Source organism: Heterocephalus glaber, unplaced genomic scaffold (assembly GCF_053883595.1).
Source record: "Heterocephalus glaber isolate CG9 unplaced genomic scaffold, H.glaber_assembly_v1.0 deba00001553, whole genome shotgun sequence".
NCBI classification, from domain to species: Eukaryota; Metazoa; Chordata; class Mammalia; order Rodentia; family Bathyergidae; genus Heterocephalus; species Heterocephalus glaber.
The window spans coordinates 19326572-19353066 of record NW_028258344.1 but is presented as its reverse complement, the minus strand read 5'-3'; the positions used below and the strand labels follow the sequence as shown (position 1 = coordinate 19353066).

The 26495-nt window shown below is 36.5% G+C and overlaps 1 protein-coding gene across 2 annotated transcripts in view; it reads right to left on the bottom strand.

The window, feature by feature from the left end:
- Crispld1 (cysteine rich secretory protein LCCL domain containing 1) overlaps positions 1-25156 on the bottom strand; it is a 43039-nt gene extending 17883 nt beyond the window's left edge. Inside the window, exons 1-6 of one of the 2 annotated variants that reach the window (XM_004842036.3) lie at positions 24559-25156; positions 23275-23594; positions 2817-2935; positions 2195-2327; positions 1030-1145; positions 241-341 (exon numbers count right to left, since the gene is read on the bottom strand). In XM_004842036.3, the coding sequence (XP_004842093.1) occupies positions 241-341; positions 1030-1145; positions 2195-2327; positions 2817-2935; positions 23275-23532 (727 nt within the window). In that variant the 5' untranslated portion in view covers positions 23533-23594; positions 24559-25156. The remainder of the gene's footprint in view (positions 1-240; positions 342-1029; positions 1146-2194; positions 2328-2816; positions 2936-23274; positions 23595-24558) is intronic. The other variant, XM_004842037.3, reaches the window with a different exon arrangement.
- Positions 25157-26495: the final 1339 nt, after the last annotated feature.

Sequence of the window (26495 nt, the reverse complement as noted above, 5' to 3'; positions counted from 1 at the left end):
AACTTCTTCAAAATACTTGAAATAGAGTTCTGAAAACTTTTAATGTAATAAAGTGTACTTTTGTATTTCTGCATGTGTGTGCATTGCTGAGGATAGAACCCCGAGCCTCGTGCATGCCAAGAAAGCACTGTACCCCTAAGTTACACTGTTAGCAGTACTTTTAAATTTTTTAACACAAGTTAACACAGAGTTACATTAAAATATAAATCAAAGTGACTATTACAATAAAATAGCACTTACCTTTGTAACACAGATTTTCTCTACAGCCCCCTCCAAAACTAGGTGGGCAAGCAGAACAGGGTCGGCCATGCTTATAAGGGGCATGGCCCCACCAGTTTCCCCTTAAAGAGATGTACAGTAAGAGGTAATGTAACAGCATGATTTATAACAAAGAGCAAAATACCACTGTACATGAATCCTCTAGGTAACAGCCTTTGTGAGTTAGATTCAGGATACTGACCTATTTTAGTATAGAATCCTTTTGGTTACTAGATTTGTATGTAGATTACTGTCTCATTCTTTTCAAACTTTCAAAGGAATTTACTATATACTATTAAAAATTTTAAATCTAACTTTTACAGATGCTAAATTGTTATGGGATATTCACCTATATTTCATATGTTTTGATTCATCCATAAACTTAAATCTGACCCTAAGAATTGATTCTCTAAAATTTTTAGTGCAATCATTCAAATGGTCTATGCATAGATACAAATAAATTTCTCAATTATCTTACTTGGTAATTTCTAACCAAAATTACTCAATATTTATGGAATAGAATAGCTTAATGAGTAAAACTAAAGAAAAAATATGATTCTTGTCTTCATAAAGGTCATATTTTCAATTTTCATATCCCTTTAGCACTGACTTTATGTAGTAAGCAACTATAATCACTGCCATATTAAATAAACAATTAAAACATTAAACATTACTCAATACACATTGAAAATGAAAAAATATCAAAATCTAAAATTACTTTCATGCTGTTCAGGAAAATTTACACTTGGAAGCAATGTTTTGTCTACTCACTTTGGGGAATAATTGCACACCAAGTAGACAGCTTTGGGCCATATCTGCCCCCAGATATTCATGTTGTGGCACAAATTAATGGCACAGCCTATTCGGCTACTTGTTGCCCACACCACCTACAGTAGAGAAAAGACACTCAGGAATAGCAAGTTGAGATGAAGGAAAACAACATATCTGAGAGAAAAAATGGGTAACAATTGATCTTGAAAAACTAACATTTATCTTTCAAAATGAAGTGAGGCAATATCAAAAGTGGTATTTTTCCTGAGACTTTGTATCATGCTTAATTCAATTTTAAAGAAATCTATATGGCAAATAGCTCTATCTGATATGAAATGTCAGAATTTTCAGAATACAAACTTCCTGAATAATTCAAATGTTACATTTTTACAAACTTATATGTCCTATTAATGTTTTCATAACAAAGGAACAAAATTTTTAAAACTGAAATACTTAGGAAAAAAATTATTTGAATGCCCTAAATTTTAAGCATTTAAATTTTTTATACAACATGGTCTTTTCATTGTGCCACTAGTTATTTGGTAGTTCAATGCTGATCTTAATCTTATCATACACAAAGGCATACAGAACAATTAGACTCACCAATAATAGGTCACAGAAATTTTAGAAACTGATGACTGGTGAGCTAAATCCACGAACCTCCCTTCATTGTTCAACTTAGATATTTAAAACATATTCAATACCAAATGTGAACGTTAAATATAAATATATGTGTGCAATATATATATATATCTAAACATAAATGTATTTATGCTATATTTTATGAATATATTTATAACTTATAATTTATATATTTATAACACTAAATAATATTGCACACATGTAAATGCTTAATGTTATCAGTAAATAAGACCTTTTCTTATTCTTTAAAATAAAACTTTGCTTTTGAAGATGGTAAATTATTCTCTCCTCAAATATATTTATTAACTAATATCTTTTTAAGTAAATGTTTAATTTTTTTCATGATAAAATTACTTTGTTAGCAGAAATCTATAAGCCTATTTCATGTGATCAATCACTGTGCTTTTTATATAAATAGCAAATAACTACCAAATAACTAAGACATATATTCAGTACTTTACATTCTTCCATAGTTATACTATCTCAATTTAGAGAAATGGAGCATAAAATACCCAAAACATACCTGTGTATAATGAGTACATACAGGACCAGAACATCTAAATGGACAATAAGGGTTGCATTCATGTTCATATGGGTAGCTAAAATCTTTCACTTCATCATACCATGCTTGTACGTGAAACGTTGGAGGTCTATATCTATTAAAAGAAAATCATCGCAGAGAGCAAGTAAGAGAAAATGTAAAACCAAATACTACAAAAGAGATTAGCAAAGCTTTAGACAGATATTTTTTTGCAATTACAAATTTTAAATACTTATGTCCATTACATTATGAACATTATCAATGATTTAAAACAAAAAAATAATCTCGGGTTGGGAAAGACAGAAAGGTGAGGACGGGAAGAATAATGTGATAAGATGTACTACGTATGTGTATCAACTTCCCAAGAATAAATACATAAATGTAGTTATCAGGTATAGCAAACATATGCCAATTTTAAAAACTGTAAAATACATACATATATGTTGCTGATTATTCTAGTATGCATGATATTTGGTTTTTGTTACCTGTTTTGTGATTAGTTGTTTTTCTCTCAAGCAACAGCCTTTGAAAATTTGCAATAGCAAATTAAGCATTTCATTTCAAATACACATTTTCAGAAGCAAAATGTTTCACTTTAAACTACCTTCCCCAATGTGCTCCTAAATTCTGTCCAATGGATGGAAGCAGGCTTGCAGGTCCATGTTCCCACAAACAAGTTTCAGCCCAGGATTCTGCAGATCTTTCCAGCTCTACATCCCATGTCTACAGTTTAAAACAAAAGCAAAATAAAGATGAGGATATACAATGTGCATATAGAGTTCGGGCATTATTTTCAGAATTTTAGTTTATTCAGTGCTTATGTTTCCTCTGTGTATTTGGCTTGGATTCCCTTATCACCTAGATTTTTGCAATAGCCTTCTAATAAACTGTTTGACTACATCTTTTCCACTTCCAATCTGCACTACAAATGTTTGGTATTGGCAAAATAATCATGAATACATTTAAGTAATTCTTTAATTCTTCTGCCTAAAAACATCCAATAAATCTCCATCCACATAAAATCCACAGTATTTCTTTCTCATCATAAAACAGACTGTTCCTTGTGGGCATTGGTTCCTGTACCAAAATATCTTTTCCAGTTATTTGTCAGGCAGACCCCTACTCTTGCTTTACCAGTCAGCTTTACATAACCCAGTCTCTGTGATACCTTTTCAATTCCCTTAGATGTAAGTTATGTCCTCCTTGGCCCCTTGTAACTCTGTTACACTCCATTGTTTAGCACCTATTACACTGCAATATTGATATTTGTTCACATGACTATCTCTTTCATGAGACTGTGAGTTGAATGGGGGCAAACATATAACTCCTGCTGGTATTATTAGCCTATTTTCGGTGTCCATCATATAGATAATAAATGTTTGTTCAATACACAATAAATAGTAAATCTGACTCCTATACAAATAAACATTTTTATACATATAAAATTCAAGGAGGGTGACTGGCTCATTTTAAAATAATTTATAAAGAAATAATTAAAATTACAAAATGATTACTGAAATAACTTTTTGAATTCTGAATTTAGTATTCAACTTGTTCTTCTTTTGTAAATGAGTTATATTACTAAATATGGTAGTAAAAGCATAGTCAAGGAGAACTGGGTTCAATCTAGGGACTACCACTGCAGGACTCCAGACATCTCCCAAGAAGAGGAAAACAGCTGGGAATGGAACTTCAGAACAACTCAACGGGCAGCACTGGGGCTGCAGAAGGGAGACAGGTTGAAATGATCCTTGGAAATTTAAATTCCTAGAAGTTGAGAGATGACTGCTAGGAACTGATATGGGGAGAAAGAAAATATGAGAAGAGAAACAGATTGTTGTAATTGTCTGTATATTCCTCCAGTGGAATTTCAATGATTAATGAATGAGGACAATATATATGCCAAGCAGAGAGCAGGAATACATGATTGGGATTCTGGAGACAAAATATATGCTCTGAAGACATGAATTTGGCAGGGATTAATTTCTTCAGAAAAATAGAAAAAATAATAAAAAATTCTAGGGCCATCAAAACTAAAGGCGGGGAAAAATGAGATGCTAAAAGAAACTAGGAAAATGAGATTGAAAGGGTAAAGGAGGACTAAATCTTAGAAATGACTGAACAGGGGATTTGAGGAGCTGCGTCAGCAACGAGGTAATGCCACAAAGACGTCAAGAAACAAGGTTTGCTAAGTACTAACTTATGATGAAGAGCAATTTCAGATCAATAGGTGGCACAGTCAGACCACAAAAGGTTGATAACTGCATGCAATAAGAAAGTGGAGAAAAAGCAAGTATGGGTGACTTTCTTAATACTTTAGAGAGGAGGAGGAGAGATGGAGTAAGAGGCAAGAAAAGGTGTAAGGAAAATGCGTTTGCTTACTTTGATTTTTAAAAGATGGAAGAAATCTAATATAATTATAGGCCAAAAGGAAAAGATATCAAGAAAGACACTGGGAAGAAAAAGCCATATGCATATGTGCATCCGTGTGCACCATGCACACACACATATACACACGCACACACACAGTGTGTGGGGAGAACTTTTTTCATTCATTCATATGATTTGTCTTAAAAGAATATTCCCTCTCATTTGACTGTGAATCTTAAATACAGAAAATCATGCTTTCAAAGTCATGAGGTAAAATTTATATAAAATTAAATAAGTATCATTGTATAATGCATCTTTATTATCTAGAAAAATACATAAAAGTATACTTATGCAATTAAAAATTTAGGAGCGGTAAGAGTAGTTGATTTTTATTAAAACTTTACTTTTACTCTGAACTAATGTCAAATATTCAAGCTGACCCATCTCCTGATATAAATACCTGAAACATACTACAAAGTATTTACCAGGCAAGCTCTTTATTTGCTAAATGGGTATGATCTTAACTTCTTTATTTGTTTGACTCAATTTTATAATTACATATTTTATTATACAAAGATATAATTCAAGCTGCTGTCATCATCTGACCAAACAAAATTAAGGTAACAAATAATTTGAATAAAATCCCAAACTTTAGATAATAATTAATTTGAATCAAGTCCCAGAAAATGGGAAAAATGCTGATTTCTGTTTGCATCTAGTAAATTGGAGAAATAATCATTCCTCAAAAGCAATCAAGTTTCCAGGTAGAGCTGCCTGGAGAGTAAGTTGTCCTTAAAAGGCAACTTTGTCTTTGTTGATTTTATCTGCAAATCAGGTTCTTGTAAAGTGTTTTATATTGCAAAACTGTATTTATTCATAGGTTTTCCATTTAGCCAACTCAGGTTCAAATGTCAACCAGAAGAAAATCATAAAGAGATCCTTAATGGCTTTTAAAAAATGCCTACAAACCATTGTGACAGTTTTAAATTGCTCTTCTCCCAAAAATAGCCCCTGCCCTTTAATCTCAACGAATAATGACTCGCTATAGTCACAAACAGAATGAGGCACAAGACGCCTAAGGCTAGGTTAGGAAATAAAGCTTCTATCTTCTATTTTCTCTTTTAAGACAGATCATGACTAACCTAAGCCAACAAATTAAGAGTCTAGCCATAGGAAAGAGGTAGCTAGAAAGACAATGCGGACTGACCGCAAAAAGACAGAAATTGGGAATGGTTCCGTGAAGTGAGAATTCCCAGCCCAAGCAGGGGAGCTGTAAGGGTGCATGCCCTCAGCAGATGGTGGTCCAGGTCACCACAACACACGAGAGAACCGGTGTAAGGACCACCCGGGTGGCCCATTGAAGAGTCCTGATGGTCTTCATTGAGGGTCAGTATAATCGTGTTTTACACATTGTATTGGACAGCTTTCCAAGTGCTGGGACAAAATACCTGACAACTATAACTTAAAGAAGAAATTTATTTAGCTCATAGTTTCAACAGTTTCAGTCTATAATTAGCTGACTCCAGGACAGAAACATTATGGTCAAAGGGTATGGCAAAGGAAAGCTGCTCAACTCCGGGCTTCTGAGAGTCAGCAGGAGAAGACCTCAAGAAGAAGGGCCAGGGACCTAAGGTCACAGTCCCCTGACCCACTTCCTTCAACTAGGCTCCCATTCAGCCTTTGGTGAGTTTAGGGTCCTCACAATCCAATCACCCTTTTAGGATTCTATTAATCCAATCAAGTTGACAGATTAATTGGCACATACAGGACTCTGCAATCATAGGTGTCAGTTTTCTGTCAAAATTGAAAATAGATCCTTTAGAGAGGATATACAACTAGTTCCAAACTCACAAACCTATTTCATCTGTTTATATATCTGTTACATAGAAATTGGGATAAAATCAAAAACATGCCAGTCAAAGGTTTTAGGCTAACTTTTCTTATTTGTAAAATGTGTCAGTTGAAATTCAAGGTAACTCAGAAAGATGACTTTGAGGAATAAAATATATTTATCACACGCACTATGGATCAGTTGTTTTTAAAGTATGACTTAAGTTTTAAGTTTAACCCACTGAAAACAGAGAGGAAAACATATTAAATAAACTATAGTATTGCTACAATAAGGATATATATTATCTTAATAGATAACTAAAATAGAGGGACATGCCACTAAATCCAATTCTTTACCAATATTTAGTGAGTATTAATTACTGACTATTTAAAAATATTCATCTATTTAAAGAATTTCATCAAGCATAACTGTGTTGGTCAAATTCAATAATACAAACCAAAAAGATTTTTAAAAATCACAGTACAACAACCACAACAAAAATCATGATTGGTTTTTAAGAATCATACTATTAGGGCCAGGCGTGATAGCATGTGTCTGTAATCCCAGTACTGGGGAGGCTGAAGCAGAAGAATCACTGAGAGTTTGAGGCCAGCCTGGGCTACACAATGAGTCCCAGGCCAGCCTGAACTACACAGTGAGATCCTATCTCAAAAAAATCATATTATTAAGTGGCTTAATTAAATGACAAACACTAGGCCATGATATAATCTACACTTTAGAGTGGACTTTTAAAACAAGTATCTGTCTCTGACAAAGTAATAGTGTAAGCATGATAGCACTCGAAAAAAGATTTATGCTGGAAGTCTGGATTTGGGCCAGGGCTCTGGTCTTACGCTCCCATCACTAATGACACAGTAAAATTATTTTTTTAAACTGTTTAAACATTTGTAATAAAATTTGAAAAATAATTTCCACAACATTGTTCTTTTGGAATCTACAACATGCTTAATTCAGAATACCACCCCAATGTCTTCAGTCCCACCTATCCCAGTTCTGAGAATCACTGTCAAAAGTAATAACAGCAAATTTCATTGATATCAACACACCCCTTCCTCACTGCTATCTGTTTTGGACATACACATACAAGAGCATTAGTGATAAAATTTCTGTTCATTTTCTTCTACAGGCAGAGACAAATGTATTATAAAACTTATTCAAACCACACATAATTAAAATGTAGTTCACACCACAGAAGAGGTTTCTTTCCTAATTGTGTATTTTGAAATCTCTGATTATGTCAAGTTTGGGTTCCATTTACTTATCCAAAACATAAAAAGGTGGGATAATTCTTTCTAATTTCTTTTAGCTTTAAAATATTATTTGTACTTACAGTTTCTTACATAATGCCCTGGGTTGTTTACAGTACTCCTTAAGAACTTATTAAATGTAAAGTAGTGTTTCTGGTGACAATTAAGAACATTTTTTTAACTAAGAAGCAAAAGCTATTTTGCAATTTGCAGGATCTTATAACCAAGTAGGTTTCAGGTGTTCTGATTATTAGACTAATTATTAAAGTAGGTTTCAATTGTTTCTGAATCATTTTCAACATCATTCAAAACAGATAAATGTAACAGAAGACTATACAAGTTTCCAGTTAAGTGAATATTTTTATTTGAAACTTAAAATGAGGCCTCTCTTCAGCCTTGTTCTGAAAAAGTGATTAACATATTTGAAATAAGGCACAGATTTCTACATGTAAATTTTCTGCATAGCTAAAGGCAACAATAGAATGCCAGGTCATGAATGTAGGAATAGTTAAAAAAATATCAAAGACCTATTTTTATGGCTTGTGTGTAGATGTTCCCCTAAACCCTCATGGTCAGAGGTGGGGCTTTTCAGTGGGGCTGGGATTAAGTGTGTATGCTGGGATTAGGGGTGTGTGGTTACTGAATTAGTCCACTGATTGGTTTGGCATAGTTCTGGCTATGGATAACGGGAAGTCCCACCCTGGGGCCACCTGCTCTAAGTAAGTGTAGACTGGATAGAATATAAGGAACAGGAAGAAGGCTGCTGCCTTTGCTTGTTGCTTGCTGCTTTTGCTGCCTCCTGCCTCCATCCTTCCACATCATGAACTGCTTTTTCTCTTCTGTGCTGTGCCTCTGTCATGACACCCTGCCTTGGACTGAAACTTCCATAAACTGTGGAACAAAATAAACCTTTCCTCCTTTAACTTTAGGTGTTGGGTATTTTGTCTCAGCAATGAGAAAAGTAACTAAGACACATATAGTTATCTTTTTCTAAATATCATCCTTACCAAATTATTCTTACTATGGCACCATTTCTAGGTTTAGAAATTATCCATCTTAATTCAAAATTAAATTCCTCCCCAACCATTTGTGTTTTCCTATTTAAATCAGAGGCTGCAATTAAAAAATCGAATGAAAAAAAATCTAATGAAGTTGCCCATTTGATCTTCTGTCTAGTAATAACCTGACATCAAATAATCCCAATAATATATTATTCTATGAAAATAACATACTGGACAGTATAATTTCTCATTATCAAATCTTTAAAGCCATTTTCCTTTCTCTCAAATAGATATCAGTGGAATAACAAGTAAATAATTCTGTGCTAACATAGTGAGGTTTTTGTGACTAAGTCACCTCTTATAGAAAATTACCATGGAAAAGAGCTGTAATACATTCCTAACAACTAGGAGATTACCTCAGCTATTTATGCTTCACCTGTTCTGAAAAGACTTTGCAGTTATAAGGAAAATGCACAAGGCTCAAATTTCAAAGGAAACACTTATGTTACCAGGGACTGAAGCACTGCCAGCTACTGAGAAAGCAGAATTACCCCAAGGCAATGTACATATTAGGGGCTCTCCTGGAAATTACAGAAATAAGAGACATGTGAGGTAATGTTTCACTTAAATTCTACTTTCAAACAAACCTTTAAAATCCTTTTTAAAAGAAGTAGCAATCTTTAAAAACAGTAGTAATCTATTTAGAGATATGTTACATTTTATTAAAATATGCAAGAATTAAGACATGTTATGTACATGCACCAACTCCCCATCAATACATGTAATCATTATTCACTGCAAATATGTAGAGGAGAAATTCATCACAAAAAGAATGAGAAGCACACAAGGTGTTCTAACATCTGCAAAGGCTGGTGAGCTTGGCAAGATTACACCAGAATCAAAAAACTAAAGGCAAGCGGGACATGGTGGGTCATTCCTGTACTCTGGGCACTCTGGGAGGCTGGGGCAGTAATGCAAGTTTGAGCCCAGCATGAGTACCTTAGCAACTTGGCAAGAGCCAGTGTAAAAATTCAGAAAAATTTTAAAAGGCCTAGAAATGTAGCTCAGTGCAAAAGTCAGGTCCTGGGTTCAATCCCTAGTACAAAAAAAGAAAAAACCCAAGGCAAGCCATATAGAATAATGAAATAAGAACACAGACATTCTTGTGAGATAGTACTGCTTTATTGTTCAAGTTGCTCATAGCACTCTTAATTAAACAACCCTCTCAGCCTGTGCTTCCCATTCAAAAGTTCTGATGCTCTTCAGCCATCTTCAGTCAAGAGCCATCCTTCCTCCCAGTGCTTTTATCATTGTTCTGGATATATAATCTTAGTCATTTAGTATTCAAGATATGAATTGTCTTCAGCAAATATAAGCTTTACATTTTACTGCCAGGATCTTTAGTGGTCTGTCCAGCATTTTGGTGGTTCCTTTGTACTGTTTGAATTGCAACAAATGGGACATTTACATCCAGAACAACGACTCCCATGTTCATTCATTCCTGGTCTCACCTAAGAGCTGATTGGCCTATTATCAAGTTGTGACCCCTCCAACCATACATGTCCACTCTGAAGTCCTACTCCCTCCCTGCTTACTCAGATGGCCTATAAACTTTATGCTGTCATTCACTGCACTTCACCTTTCACTGTCCAGCAGAACTGTGCTATTATGTTATTTCATTTTCTATACCTCCGCCAAATATAATGATTTAAACTGTAGGCCTTGGAGCATCTCATTGATCAAGCTCCTGAATCTCTTTGGATTCTAAGTATTTCTCAAAATGGAGACAAAAAGAGGATTCAGTTTTCTTTCATTAATAGTTACAGTTGCTACCTTATAAACAAAAGAAAAAGAAAAAGCAGAATTCTGGAGTCAACTATCCATGTCTCCGTTTGCATCTAGCTTACCCTAGGAGGTGTCTATTGTCTTTTCCCCAATAAACTCTATATGTAAGCCATTGATCTAATTATATCTTGTTGATTCTGTTAACTAGTTGAAAGTAGAAAAGAAAGAAAGAAAGAAAGAAAGAAAGAAAGAAAGAAAGAAAGAAAGAAAGAAAGATTTGTAAGAGTCACCAGATCATAGTGTTATCTAGATTATCTTTGGTCAGTATAGTAACCTTAGTAGGTTATATATTATATATATATTATATAATATATATTATATTATATATTATATATTATATATATATATATATATTATATATCCAAGTTATATATTTGGGTCAATAGTTCCACAAATTAATTTTTAGAATTCCTATAAAACTACCTATATTTAGCATTCAATTTACAGTGTAAACCCCAAATACTATATGGCTAGCATCCATATATATATTATCTAATATCTGAATACTTTAAAAAGTGATCCTCTACTAACATCTTTATCTCTTGCTTATCTCCAGGAGTTGTCTAGCCAACCATCTCCAGTGATACCATGATGGTGACACCATGTGCAATGTCCAGCCAGAGAAGGCACTAATACTTAAAGTCTCTCTGACTTTTTGGCAATAATTTAGCATACTAGCAAGCTTCTCCCATATCTATTAGACTTCTGAATTTAAAGCAATTTGAAACAAGTAAACTCAAATTACCTCAAAACTCCCATCTGACTCTAATGAGATGACATGGGAGTCTTCACAATCACTTTTTCATAATGTCCTGTCCTCAGACTCATTTCCTTCTTACTCACTCAGTCTCAGCTGATGATTTGGCTTCATAGTTCACCAGGAAAAATAGAAACATCTGAATAAAAATTCCCTTCAGTTTTAATTATCAAATATACCAAACTTTCTGCTTCTATGGCCATACCCTCATAATTTTCTGTGTGAATAAATGAACTGATTTTGTAGTCATATTTTCTCCTTTCTCTCCTGTGCTTTCTCAGCTTGTCCAGTCTCATTAACCTATAAGCATGCTCACTAAAAAGTTAAGAGTTTTCTCTTATTCCCCTCTGACTATCCTTTGTTTTTCTGGTATCCTTCACAACAATGTTGTCTCGAGAAGTTAAAAGTCACTTCACCACTTGCTCACCCTCAGTTTTCTCCTTGCCTCTTCAGTAGGACTTCAGAACATACTTCACTGCTGAAATTACTCTTATGAAGGTTACCAGGGAAGTCAATATTGATAAAACCATTGCTGACCATTCTTCTTGTGCAGCTTTTCAGCAACACTGAAAAAAGCTGACTTCTCCTTTGTTGATTTTATGGTTTCATCTAGAATGTCCCCTGAAATTCTCATGTGCTTAGAGATGGGCCTTTTGGGGGGTGACTGGATCGTAGGGTGCTATATTTATCAGCGGATTCATCCACTAATGAGTTGAGTAGCTGAATGTGCTGTTAGGAAGTGGACTGGTAGGAAGCAGTGGGTCCCTAGGGGTGTTACCAGAAGGGTACACCTCCCTCCCTGACTCCTACTTTAATCTGTGTTTCCTGGCCACCATGTGAGCAGCTTTCCTCCATCAGACCCTTCCACCATGCTCTTCCTGCCTTTGAGCCAGCCAATTATGAACTGAATCCTCTAAAAACTGTGAGCCAAAATTAACCTCTTCTTTAAATTGTGGGTCCTGGATAAGCAACTGACTAAAACAGTTGATCTCTCTTCTTGTAAGCTTCTGGTACACCACCCAATTTTGTCTTTTCTTACAACCTTGCTGACCACTGGCTCTCAGCTTCTTTGTACACATATCCTGTGTGTTTAGTACTATCTTCCACAGCTCAGTCTAAAGCATTCAACCTTCAACCATTAAAAAAAAAATCTCCTTTGAAGGATGCTGCTTAGCCAGTTGAGTTCAGATTCCTCTTAATAATGTCTTGGTTTCACATTTTCATCTCAAGTCCCACTTCTTCATTAAATGCAATTGAGGGTGTCATGACACCTAAACTCCTGAATTTATCTTTGCCTTCCCCAGTTTCTCCTCCTATTTCAGCAAATGCATCAACTTTCCACAAAAGGGCCTATAGAAACAGGAACACTCAAAATTCCTCCTTAACCTTCATTCTTCACTTTAAATCTTTCAACAAAACCAGCCAGCAGTATTAGAAAAACATTCACTGAAACTACCCACCTCTCTTCATCTTTGTAGGTTTCACCTTGGTCTAAGTCATCATCTCTCACCTAAAATAAAGCAATCAATTCCTTAAATCAGCTTTCTACTTTCAGTCTTGACCATCCTTCAGACCATCCTCTATGTGGAAGTCAGAGTGATTTTTGACATTGGAAATAAGACCACATATCTCCTCATAATTTTACCACCTCTGCTAACGAATTCTTACTTTATGTTTGAGATTGGACCATATAATCACATACTTGTCAAATTCACTTGTGTAGCTAAGCTGAATCTAAGTTTAACATGTTACAAAGTTGAGCAGCTGCATTCTCTACCAAAAGCTGCTTTATCCCCACCCTTCCTCACTTTAGAAAATAGCATCTCTGATGCTTCAAGTTCCTCAAGCAAAAACTAAGCTGTCATATCTCACTTCCAAAATCTGTCTGTGTTACTTCAAAAATGAAATAAAGCGATATACTCCCAAGACAGTACAGCAGTGATTTAGACAAAAGCAATTGTCCTGTTCTGCATGTCACACTAAAATTCTCATCTTCTATTATGGAAGAAATGAAGTAAAATGCTGAGTTTGGGGAGAGGAGAGCAGAACAGGCAAGAAAAGAGCAGGGATTTCTATCAGGGGAAATAAGAAGGTTGGGTTCAGGTTCTACCTACTTTAAGCTCTTGGGATTGTGATAACAAAATGTGTACCAAGTAATTAGTGATTTCTGCATCTCTGTAATCATTCTGGAATTCCCTATAAGTTGAAGGATCTGGAGTCTTCTGTGTTGGTATTTAAACCAGAATGGAAACCACGACCAGTATTCAAAAACTTATAGCCAAGTATTGGATCTGTTTAAATCTTGCACTAGACGCAGAAAATCCCAGCCAACTGGCTGCTTGCTGCCAAGTCCATTTTATTAATTTTGCAACAGACTCCTCCTTGAATTTGTCAAGATTAGAGTGAGGTTCATATTCATACTGTTTCACTTTGCACCAGCTCCATGGCTGTCACCCTACTGCTAGCCCCTATCAACCAGATTATTCCATTTGCCTGTCTATGCTCACACACTTGCTCCTTCTTCTAGCACTTAAAGTCTATTTCCTACAAAGCTGTAACACTGCTAAGTATAATCACGCTACTTTGCTATTCTAATATGCAAATGGCTTTTTATCACTGACTAAACGTGAGAGTCTCTACAACAACCTATATCTATCTTCCCCAATTACAGAATTCTGACCTCCTTTTCTATAAGACTTCCCAGGTTCTCTCTGTCATCCACGGACCCACTTGTGGACCCTAAAGATTCAGGGCTTTCAGTGCAAGAGAGGATGCTTGCTGTGTTCAATGCTGAAGCTCCAACAGAGACTGGCTGGTGGTAAAGGCCAGATACACTGAATGAAGGAATCAATAGCAGTACCAGTCTAAAATCTTGCAGCAGTTTTCATGTTCTCAGTATTCATTCACCTATTCCAACTATATCTCTTGTATTGTGTTTTTAAAGCCTTGTATATGTAACTTCCATGTAAGGGAGAATCTTTAATGTCCCAGAATTCCAGGGACTTCCTAGGGGGTAGTTACTACATTTCATAGAATTAGGCTATAATGTCACTTTCTTCCCATATGTACTGCTAACTACATGCAATTGTAAATCAAGGTTTTGTAAACTTTAAAATTTTGTAGAAAAAGATACTTAAAATGTAATTACTTACAATGTAATTATATTATTTCTATTATACTGTAATATAAAATAACACATTAGGCAAATTAAATAAGCTATTTTAATTTTAGAGTAAGTTATAATAACTTTAAATAAATAGATGATAGTCTATGAACCAACAAAGAGATTTTGTGTACTTTTAAGTACATGTAGATTCTCAATTTCAAAGTTGAAAACATTTAATTTTTGAAAATTACCAGTCAAGCACCAGTACAGAAGGAAAAAAAACTGTCTTAGGGGCAGAGAAGCTCAGCCGGTCCCAGCACCCGGAAGGAAGCTCCCCACCTCCATCCCAGGCTCCTAGGCCAGAGAAGCTCAGCTGGTCACAGCACCCAGAAGGAAGCTCCCCCACTGCCATCCCAAGCTCCTAGGGCAGAGAAGCTCAGCCAGTCCCAGAACCCAGAAGGAAGCTCCCCTGCTGCCATCCCAAGCTCCTAGGACAGAGAAGGTGAGCCCTCTGGGTGCCAGAAGCACACACACACACCCCCACCGTGGAAATGAGAAAACATGTAAACAAGCCTCAAAAACAGACTTCCAGATCAGCTACAACAACCTCAAAGGGAAACGAGATGGAACAATCTGATACACAACCACTTGGACTCTCTGAACTGGCAACAAAAGAGGAGCTGGGAAAAATGAAATTAGAAATAATTACTCAGATAACAGCAAAGATTTTGCTCATGGTGCAAGACATGATTAATAAATCTAGAGAGGACACAGATAAAAAAATAGAGGATCTGAGGAACATGATGGAATTCCAACATAGGAAACAAATGGAATCCATAAAACAGATGCAAACAGATTTTCAAGAGATTAAAAACTGCATAGAAAGTCTGAGCAGCAGAATGAACCAATGTGAGGATAGAATTTCATATATAGAAGATAGATGGAAATTAGTGAGGAGGAAAAGAAAAATTGCTTTAAAATTGTAAGGGAACATGAGAAATCAATCCAGCAGCTGCTAGACGATGCAAAGAAGAATAACATAAGACTGATTGGAGTCAATGAAGAAACAGGAGAGAGTGGAGATGACATAAAAAAACTCTTCACAGAAGTGATGGCAGAAAACTTCCCAAGGAGGGGAAAAGAACTTGACATACAGATAAGTGAGGCATATAGGATTCCAAGTAGCCTTAATCAAAAAAAATCTACACATAGGCATATAATAGTTAGGATTCCAGAAATCCAACAGAAGAACAAAATTCTACAAGCAGTGAGAGAAAAGAAACAAATCACATACAAAGAAAAGCCCATCAGAATCACAGCAGACTTCTCAATGCAAACCCTCAAGGCAAGAAGAGCTTGGAGTGATGTATTTCAAGCCCTAAAGGAAAACAGCCTCCAACCCAGACTGATACACCCTGCAAAACTATCTTTCAAAATTGATGGAGAAATAAGATACTTTCATGATAAAGAGCACCTCAGGAACTTCAGGAATACAAAACCCGGCACTCCAAAATAATTTAGACAATATCCTAGGAAAAGACAATGAGGATCACAACCCCAGGAAACCCAGCAGAATGAATCCATTGGGCATGACAAATTAAACACAAAGGGGGAGAATCCAACAAAAAGAAAAAGTCATGACAAGGCTTTTAAAAATTTTAACTTCGTCTCCCTAATGAGTGTATAATTCAATCTTATTATTGTACTGATTAGTCTTTTTCTGATTCTAGAGTTGCACACCATTCCTTGTGCTGTACTGGCTATTTATCATCTTCTTGTGTCTACATTTTAATTGGGTTGTCTATTAATGAGCTCTAAGTATTCTTTATATATTCTGGTCATAGGTTATATGCATTGTAAATATGGTCTGTTTAAGGACTACTTTTCATTTTAATGATGTCATTTAAAGTTCTAAATATTGATGGAATCTCATTTATCAATTTTTTTCTTTTATACATCATATTTTTTGTATCCTAAGTAGTTCTTGCCTACCCTGAATTCATAAACATTTTCCCTTATAATTTCTTCTTAAAGTTTCATACTTTTAGGCTTTCTTATTTAGGTTCATAGATCCCTTCAAGTTATTTTCATGTATGGAAATAAAAGATTGAGGTTAATTTTTTATATATGGATACCAGGTGTTCTAGTGCCGTTTGCTGAAAACACTATCTCTTCCTTGGCTCTTAAATTGAGTTTATATTCTATAAAATGCTAATGTTAAATAATCTTTCAAAACTCAGTGGACCATATATGTGTGGTTCTATTTCTAGATTCTCTGTTTTATTCAAATGATCTATATGTCTTTCCTTACACCAACACTGCCTTGATTACTGTAGCTTTAGAAGAAGTCTTAAAATTAGGTACTAAATGTCTTCTAACACTGTTTTTGTTTTTGTTTTTAACTTTTCTAGGTCCTTTGTACTCCTACATAACTTTTAAATTTCAATATCCAATTCTTCATTTATAGCAAGTATACACAGACCTGAATTTTTATATATACCTTGTGTTTTCTAATCTTGCTAAATTCAAATACAATTTTAGGGGCTCCTAGAGATTTCTTATTATTTTCTCTGTAACTGATCATTTCATCTACATATAAAGATTTTGCTTCTGCCATGCCAACCCTATCCTAGTTGTGTCATTTTATTGCCAGGCTATTTTGGTGGGGAATAGGTTTCAAAGTTTAATGGACAGATAAAGAGTACGCATATCTGCCCTTGTTCCCCACCTTAAGGAGAAAGCATTGTATCTTCTCCATTCATATGAGGCATTCTCTCTGGAAGTATGGAGTACATGTCTTTAATCTGTTGAGAAGTTTCTGTTCTACTTCTAGTCCCCTGATAGCTTTTACCATGAACAGCTGTAGAATTTAGTCCAATATTTTTTCTCCAACTAGTGACAGGATCATATGGCTTTTTCCTTTCCTCTGTTAAAATGATGACTTTTAGGGGTGGATCTTCCAATGCTGAACCAATACTGCCATCCCTATAACAAAACCACTTTCTACATCCTGCCATATCTGACTTCTAATAGTTTGTTTTGTTAAACAAATTTCTATCTATGTTCATACTTTTTTCTTCTATTATCTTTATCCAGTTTTACAATTAGCACAATGTTGAGTTCCTAAAATGAGGGGAGAAGTGTTCCTTCTTTTTTCTGCTTTAATTATTTGATATAATTTATCAGTTAAAATGTTTATGAGCCTGCTGTTGTCATATAGGTAGGTTTTCAAGCTAGAAATATACTTTCTTTAGCTATTCAAGTTTTACATTTCCTCCAGAGTTAGTTTCATTAATTTGTCTTCCAAGGTACTTCTTAGAAGTTGTCAAAATTATTTCAATAAAGATTTTTGTAATATGAAAAAAAAAACTGTCTTAGGAATCAGGATTGGCAGTAAAAAACTTAACTAAAATGGGTTCCTGACACATTTAGCAAAATTAAGAAATGTGTAACTAGACATGGTGGTACATCCCTATAATACCATCTGCCTGGGAGACTCAGGCAGAAGAATTACAAGTTCAAGGCCAGCCTGGACAACTTAGGAATACCCTGTCTCAAAATAAAATAAAAGGAGCTAAAGGTGTAGCTCAGTAGCAAGCACTTGCCTAAAATGCACAAGGGTGAGTATTTAATCTCTAAAACCAAACAAACAAAAGAAATGTGTAGACACTAAGTTATGCCTAAATGAGTTATGAAGGTACCATCTCTTTATCTGCATTTATTTTGGATATAAGTTGCTAATGGCAAAAAAAATCAGAAAATACGAATTTATGAATGTAAACAGACCAACTCACAAGCTAAAGATCACTTTTTCATGTCTCAGATTAGCAACAGCCTGTTCAATAAACTAGACTGGCCCATGTTCAGTGTACGGAATTATGTGCTATACTGAAGCATAGAGGGAAAACCCTTATTTTCAGTTTTAAGCATGATCTTAGAAAGAATGTATGTGACAACCTGGAACCAAGCCATTACTTGCTGCAGTGTGTATAGCACGGACTGAAAATATCGCCCAGATCAGAGCCTCTGGCTATTTAGCAAGAGGAAAGGTTTTCAAATGTATTTTGTTGAACATTTGGCAAAATACTATGCCAGGGTTCTCCCCAGATCCTCAACCACATGTAAGGTGAGAGTAAACATGCGCAGCCATCAACTTTCCCAGAAGAGCTCCAACAGTTCTCAAAAGACAGGGAAACAGCAGTCACATCAGAAAACAGTTTCCGTAATTGTCCCATGTGTCCTGTTTGTGTCAGTTGCTAACTACATAGCTAAACTACATTCTAGACATGGGTATCCCTTGTACAATACTAAATATTTTTGGATTTTAGTCAATAATGTTTTAAGAGATTATATTAAAATTTGAGAAAAGAGATAAATACTCATTAATTTATTTTATTATATACTGAGAATATTTGAATGTCTTTACTATTACCTTTATAGTTCAGGGCAATCTTTAGCACCTCATAAGTGTTTGAAACATATAAAGAAACACATGTGCTTAAGTTTTTGAAGTACTAAAATGTTTCCAATTTCCATGTCTGATGTCCTACCTTCTAGAATTTTACTATTTTACTAGTTTTAACTCCTCTCTCTTAAACTATTTTCAACACTTGTCTAAAGTATAATCTTGCCTATTCTTCCATCCATCCCTTCATTCAACACATATTTGTTGAGCATTCAATCATAATCAACAAACATTTACTGAATTCTTCGCCTCTTATATGTACCAGGCACTGAAGAATAAAGCTAAGTAAAATATGTTCCTTACTCTTTTAGGAATTAAAAGTCATGGAAACAGAAACAGTCCTGTAACGACTTCATTACAGCAAAACATTAATACAGTAAATAGGTGATAATAAAGTACTTTAGGAATAGGGTAGGGGAAAGCATACATCAGAGAAAGCTTCACTGGAAAGGCAATGTTTGAGCTTAGTCTTGAGAGATAATAGGAGTTTGTTAGGAGGAGACAGAGCACAGGCATCCAGGCCCAGAGGACACTGGATGAGGAGAGGTTCAGAGACATGAGGAAGCACATCTACCATCAAGAACAGCAAGTAGTTCAATGTGAACACAGGCACAAGCAAGTTGAGGGCTAAAAGGCAGATTGGACCAACCTGCTTCCTTTTCTAAGCTAAATGGAGGGCTTCAACTCACAAGCCTCCCAGGAGTCCACAGAACTTTGGCTCTGTTGAGTGATTACAGATCTGTTTGATGCGCAAAGCACCCTTAACACCTACCAGTGAGGAGGGTGGAGTAAATTAGAAATAAAGTAGGAACAGATGGGTGTAGCCGGGTTGGTGGGAAGCTGTGGGATCAATGTAGGAGTGAAATAAAGAGCAAAGATGAGGATGAAATAGAAGAGATGGATTCAAAATACATTCCTGAGGCAAACTCTATGGAATTTAGCAGGCCATTGTGTATTTGTGTGTGTGGAAATGGGAGGCAAGGGTTGAGGTTGTGTCAAATCTTTTCTTTGAATGTGTCCTAGAAAGGACGAGCAATGTGGATGATACTGTAAAAGAATCCAGAAAGGAAAGCAGGTAGGGAGATAAGAGTGGAGAAGAAGATAAGACGGTTCATTTTCCTTTTAGATATTTTCTGCCAGAAGTTACTGCAGAATGAAATTGCCCAGAATGATTTAAAGAACACTTAGAATTATAAGAACTGTACAGAGAGGGCTGTTGGATGGGGACACGGAGTACGAAGCCATAAATATATAATGATATTTAAAAGTCCAAGAAGTGGATAAGGCCTTGCAGAGAGGGAAAAGGACAACAGCAAAAACTTGGAGAACAAATTTTAAGAAATGAGCAGGAAATAAAGATAATGGGGAGGAGCAAAGCAAGTGATGGGATCTGAAAACCCAAGGAAGGAAAGGCTTTAAAAATGTGAATCTTTTCCACGGTGTCCACCATCTCATCTCATTACAGCTTGTAGTGTTTATATTTTAATACTGATTTCAGCAATGAGAGAATCAATGCCCAGAATGGTTGTAGCTGTCAGAGTTCATATACCAGTAAGCAGAAAAGACAAAATAGGTACCTACTATCTGTATCCAAACCCAGCATTTTTCCCCCTCTAAAATCTACTGCCCCTTAAGCATCAACTTCATTTGTTGACCTGCAGGCTTATTTCTCAGTTTATGCTAAATTAGATGTAGATAATTTCTCTTCTTAGAATTACTGGTTCCTGTCATCACTCATCCACCCCCAGTGAACCACAGGTATGGACTTTCAACAACCTAATCTGTTTCTAGTACTGTGCTACCAGCCTGATAATTCTTGCTACTTTGCATCTGCTTGTTCTTATTTCTATAACTGACTTATGCCCTCCTGTCTTTCCTACAATTCATGGTGCTGACCACCTTCAAGAAACAGCACATGCCCATGGTCCCCACTTATCAGCTCTCACAACTAGAAATACTGCATTATTTTGTACTCCACTGGCATAATTCATATACGTAAAAAAAAAAAATTTGCATCCTTGCTTAATAGAAAAATTTCAAACACATCAATTCTTTCTTCTCAATTATCCTATAAGCTCTTCAAGGGAAGACATGATTTTCCAGAGTTGATTTTTAACCCTACAAATAAAATGCAGATAAGAATAGGGGTAAGGATGTGGCATTAATTAGTGTGGATGTGGCTTGGCCACAAAGCTAAAATAAGCACCAACTGTAAATGAGGTAACTGCCTATTCAATCACATAACTTGTAATGACATCTGGGGTATAAGTTGCCAAAAGTGGTGGCACTTATCATAGGACACTACAGATTTTCCAGGAAACAGTTCTTTGGCTAGTTTTTCAATTCTATTTTCTCAGAATATATTTTAAATAATAATTTGAATAAATTGTATTTCACAAGATTGATCAACATGTGTACTTATATTGCTATAAAATCCATAAATCAAAAGTATTTCCAAGAAGTAAGGGGTTTTTTTTTAACTTCCCTCTTAAACTGTGTGTTCTAAAAAGTGTATTCCAGTATCACAGTGGGGCACTGAACTCCTCCACAGCCTGGTTAATGTCCAAGACACAGCTCCAGTGCTAATAGTATCTAAGGGCAACACAACATAAACCCTGGCTGGTTTCTGAATCTATATTTCAAGGAGAGAACGAAACCAGTGAAACTAAAAAGAAAACCCATATAAACATCCCAGACCAGACATCATACAATAGGCAGTTATTTTGGGGGGCGGGGGAAGTAGGACACAAAAAGGAATCCCAAAACTATTCTTTCATGATTTTCATATTACTTGAATCACACACAAATATTCCCAGATTTCCTTTTGTGGGTTTGTACTCCCAAGGTTTTATTTTAAATAAAAGGCTATTGAAGCCCCATCCACATGGAATAAGCATACAGTGGCCGATTTGGAAACCCTCCATAATTGGTGCTATTTGAAGGCTCACAGATGAAGAAGCCAGAATTTTTCACTTTGAAGAAACACTTTCAAATGCACAAAAAGAAAAAAAATTAGACATTAAAGATGTGATATCCTGCACAGAATTTGGTGATGAATAATTTCTTTAGAAATTATATTTAAACAATATGAGAAGACTTAAAACTACTTACATAGGTCCTAGTAATATTTACTGAGACCTTGTAATACACTTGTTAATGAGCTAAACTTTCCACTAGTTATCTCACTTAGTCTTCACAACGAGCCTCTGAGGAGAGCACATGCCCTAGATATGAGGAAACTGAAGTAGAGAGAAAGTGGTAAATGCCCAATGTCACCATGCCTGAGGTGTCAAGTCAGTGCTGGGATTGAAACCCAGGCAGTATGATTCCCTGATCCAAGTCTAAATCTTTGAGTTATCTTTATTACTGCCAACTTTCTTTGGGGTAAAAATATTTTTCCAGCAAAAATTAAAATAATATAAAGTTTGTAATGGTAATGGAAACTTAGAACATCATGTATCTTGAGTACCTAAATGGAGAATACCCAGCACAAACTAATATAAATGCAGAATAAAAGAAAAACTACAATGCACTAAAATTAACTGCACACTGCAATGCTTCCAAAGGAGAAATATAATTTCTAATGTTCCTTAAATAAGCTTTTCCATCCCCAATCACTTTTCATTGTCAGGCCTTGCTAATGTGTTCCTAACTCATGGAAGTGCTACACAGTAGATTTTTTTACAATTTTATAAATATGCAGAATATGCTAATAGTCTTAAAGAAATTTGTTTCTCAAACTTGGTATGTTGAGTAAATATAAGGTTAGTAATGGATAAGTTGAATATCACTTTTACTTAATCTTTTGACCAGCCTTATTTTCATACTTCAAAATTCACAAATAATTGGGAGGGAAGGGAAAAGCACTCTTAACATAAAATCACAGAAATTCATCCTTTCAAATATCACAGAATTGGGCCAGGGATTTAGCTCAGTGGTTTCGCCACCTGCTGCACAAGCACAAGGACCCAAGTTCGATCCCCAGTACCAAAAAAAAACCAAAAAACCCAGAATTATTTACATATTTGTGGGAAATAAAGACCCTTAGAATATATACTATATATATTCTATATACTTATATATATATATTCAGAAAGTTTCTTCAAATTCTTAGTCTCTAAATTTTCCATGTCCACCATTCATAAGAAGGTTCTATCAGGCATTAGGATGCAACTCTTCTACTAGGTCATTTAAAAGCATTTTCAGTACAGCAAACTTCCAAGTGTAGAATTTAGAACACTTAGAAGGATCACTGTATCTGAAGGTATTTAATCTATGCTGATATTCAAAGAACTCTTAGAAAAAAAGAGGAACATTCATAAAGGAATGTGCAGAGGAAGATATCCTTGAAGAAAATCTTTTATTTCACACAGGACAAATGGTAAAAGGCTGTATATTCCACTTGAAAAATGTCCTTACCATATACTCCATATTAGAAGCTGTTGGATACACCTGACTTCGTAACTTATTATGAAGATCCAAGATACTCTCCATGTCATTGTCTGTGATGGCCCTTTTTCCTCTCTGCTTGGCTGTCCACCACTCACCGTCCTCATCCATATATTTTTCCAAAAGTTTTTCCAATAGAGTAGCATTAGGAACCACCATGGCTGGAATTGCTTTCACCATGAATAGCACTGTGGTTACTCTGAGCCACTCCCGCGCAGTACACTTCATAATGAAAGATCTCAGGACTTCCCTAGGAAAATGTCCAAGACAGGCTCTTCCACTCCTTTTGGCTAAAATGACATGTCACATGATTAAGGTGAAAATACCTGCAGATATTAGTTTTCTAGTAACAAAATCAACCCATGAGTTAAAAAAGGAGTGTGCTAGTTTGACCTGCCTATGTTACACCAGCAAGTGGTCATCCACTTTTTGAAATAATTTAATCCAACCTGTTGCTTTCTACCAGACCACTTTATATCATGCATTGTCTCCACAAAATAGAGAGCTATATTTTCGGTGATACCCATGAGGCCAAAAATTCATAGCAAAAGTAGCCTAGGAGATTCAAAGTTTGAAAATAATTTCTGAATTAAAATAATTGAAATGGCTATTATTACATGTAGCCTGCAAAGTGTACTTCCTACTTAGGATGTTTTACTTGTCATATGATCTAGAGGTTCAGGTTTCTCTACAGTTTTAAGGTTTTTACAATTTTATTTATTTAAGCCATTATTTTATCCTGGTGTCCCTTTTCTGGGTCACAGACATTCACAATGTCCATAAACATTCCGAAATTGAGGGCGAATGTTTTTAAAGGGCAAAATGCTATTTATACATGTATCCATGAGTACATGGAGAGGGTCCTGGGAAGGATCACTGGGAGAATTCTTTTTTCCAGGCTCAAATCAATAATTCACTGTTTCCTAGAAAGTTTGCGCCTACCCGTGGCTCTCACCCGAGATAGCCAGCAGCCCCGTGGTAACTTGCTTTTGCTGACAGTGCAGGCGCAACTGGCCACTTAGTCCCAAAAGAGGGCGCGCTTCCGAGGCAGGAGGCGAAAGGAACTGAGCCACTCAAAAGAGCAAGCTCCCGCTCATCTCCCTAGCTCCGCTTTCCCAGTATCCCACCTACCCTTCGTGCCCACCATTTTCTAAAGTTGGCTTTTATATTCTCTTTAACGTTCAAAAAGAAAAGTGGAGCTAAGAAAAGGTGGCGGCCTGACCCCTCAGCGAAGCGTTTTAGAAACGTCCTTACCTCTCCAGTGTTGTCCCCCTAGGACAGCGGAACTCAGCGGGACGCCGGGCCTCTGCAGCCGCCTCCAGCCTTCACCAGCGACCTCAAACGGGCAGCCCTGTTAGAAGGGCCCGGAATGGAACGGTGGGTCCCTCCCCGGGAAGGGCGCAAGATGCAGGGGACCGGACGCGAGCCTCTGCCTCCTTCTGTCCTTTCCAACCTGCAAGCGGCAGGCAAAGCTCTCCAAAGTTAGACTGAGGAGTTGAGGCAGAAAGGGAGCATCCTCCTTAGCTTGCCAAGGTGGGCGCTTGGGTGTCTCTGAGCTTTCTCTGTAGGGAGAGGGGCGGGGCCAAGAGCGGGCCTCAGCGGCGACCTAGCGCTCCAGCAGGGTGCAGACTCCGCGTGCAGAGCCCGGCGCCCAGCCCTTCCGCTCCTCCCTGGCGCTCGCGGGGATTTATTGCAATTCCCGCGTGCACGTCACCGGGGGCCCCTCCTCGCCCACCCCACCTCCACCTCCACCTCTACCTCCACCTCCACCCAGAGCTGGCCCGAGGCCTGCGAAGCTGTCAGGCGCCGAGAAGCCAGGGCTCCGGGCCTTTGTGGGCGTTCTTTGGGTTGCAGAGAAGTGGGCGGGGAAGATACGGACCCTACGGGACTTGTGTGTAAGGAAGGCCCGAACTCCTCCCTCTTCTCTCAGCTCACTGCTTTCAAAGGTCCTCTTCCCAGTTCCTTTCTTATGAGAGGCTAAAATGCCTATAAGAGCTGAGGGTGGTGCAGGGGTGTGCCCTACGCCTTCAGTCTTGGAGACCCAAGGGGTGTCTAGAAGGCATCTAGAGTGAGATGTTCTCTGGCCCCATTAAACCTTGAAGAGAACTAGCTGGGGAAGGAGTTTCATGAACTGCTGGAGAGGCTTGTGGTTTCCGTTGCCTGACAGTTGAGAGTTGCTCTTCACTCATGAAATATAACCCATTGTCTTCCGAAGGTGACCACAGTACATTTTTTTTCTCCTATCGATGTATATACATTTATGGAGTTAATACATAAAGGCTACCTCAATTTATCAGTGGTAAGTTGACAGAAATTCAAAGCTCCACTCTAGAATACTCAGTGAAAGAACAACATGATGTCCATGGTGAATGTGTATTCTGGAGTTTATTAATTTTACTAAATATCACTAATTTTAGACCCACAAAGGTAAACCCTACGAAGGGTTTACCAAGGCAAAAACCAAACCGGTAGTGCTGCTTCTACAGGCACTTTTAATCTGCAGGCTTTTTTTTATTTCAAAAGCATTTGTTTCATTGATTTACCTTTGCTTCCCATCTGTAGTGAATCATAATCTCAATTCTCTTTAGGTTGAAATGCTGGAGTAGTTTAACATATGATCAAATAAAGTAAAAAGTTTTGGTAGTAACTCTCACCAAATCCCTATCTGTCTCCACCTATCCGACTACACTTAAAAAAAAAAAAATCAGACCTGGAAATCTCAGCTCTAAGCTTCAGGTGAACATCAGACCATGTTTCTTCTCACAAAGAAGGAAAGGGAAGCACCACTTACCCAAAGGAGGCTGAAGGTGTAATGTTCTGGAGTATAGAAACTTTCATAGGCAAAATTTCACTATTTTATAGCAGCTAAAATCAAAAGAACTGTTAAATCTGTACTTTTCAAATATTTATGCTTAATTCTCAGGTACAGGGTTCAGAAAACTGACTTTCTCTCCTAGAAACTGTTGCAAAACCCCCAAAGATTATGGTAAAGAACAGTTGTTTGTAAAGGCAGATGAAGAAGTGTTTCCATATTGGAATGGTTATATGATATTTAAAAATTTACTAGCAAATTAAAAAAACATTAAAAGTAATAACATGAAACATTTTCAAAGAGAACTTATATTGGGAAGAAGGGAAATTAAGTTCAATGCATTGATAACTCTTGAATGTTTTAGTTATAAACCTTTCTA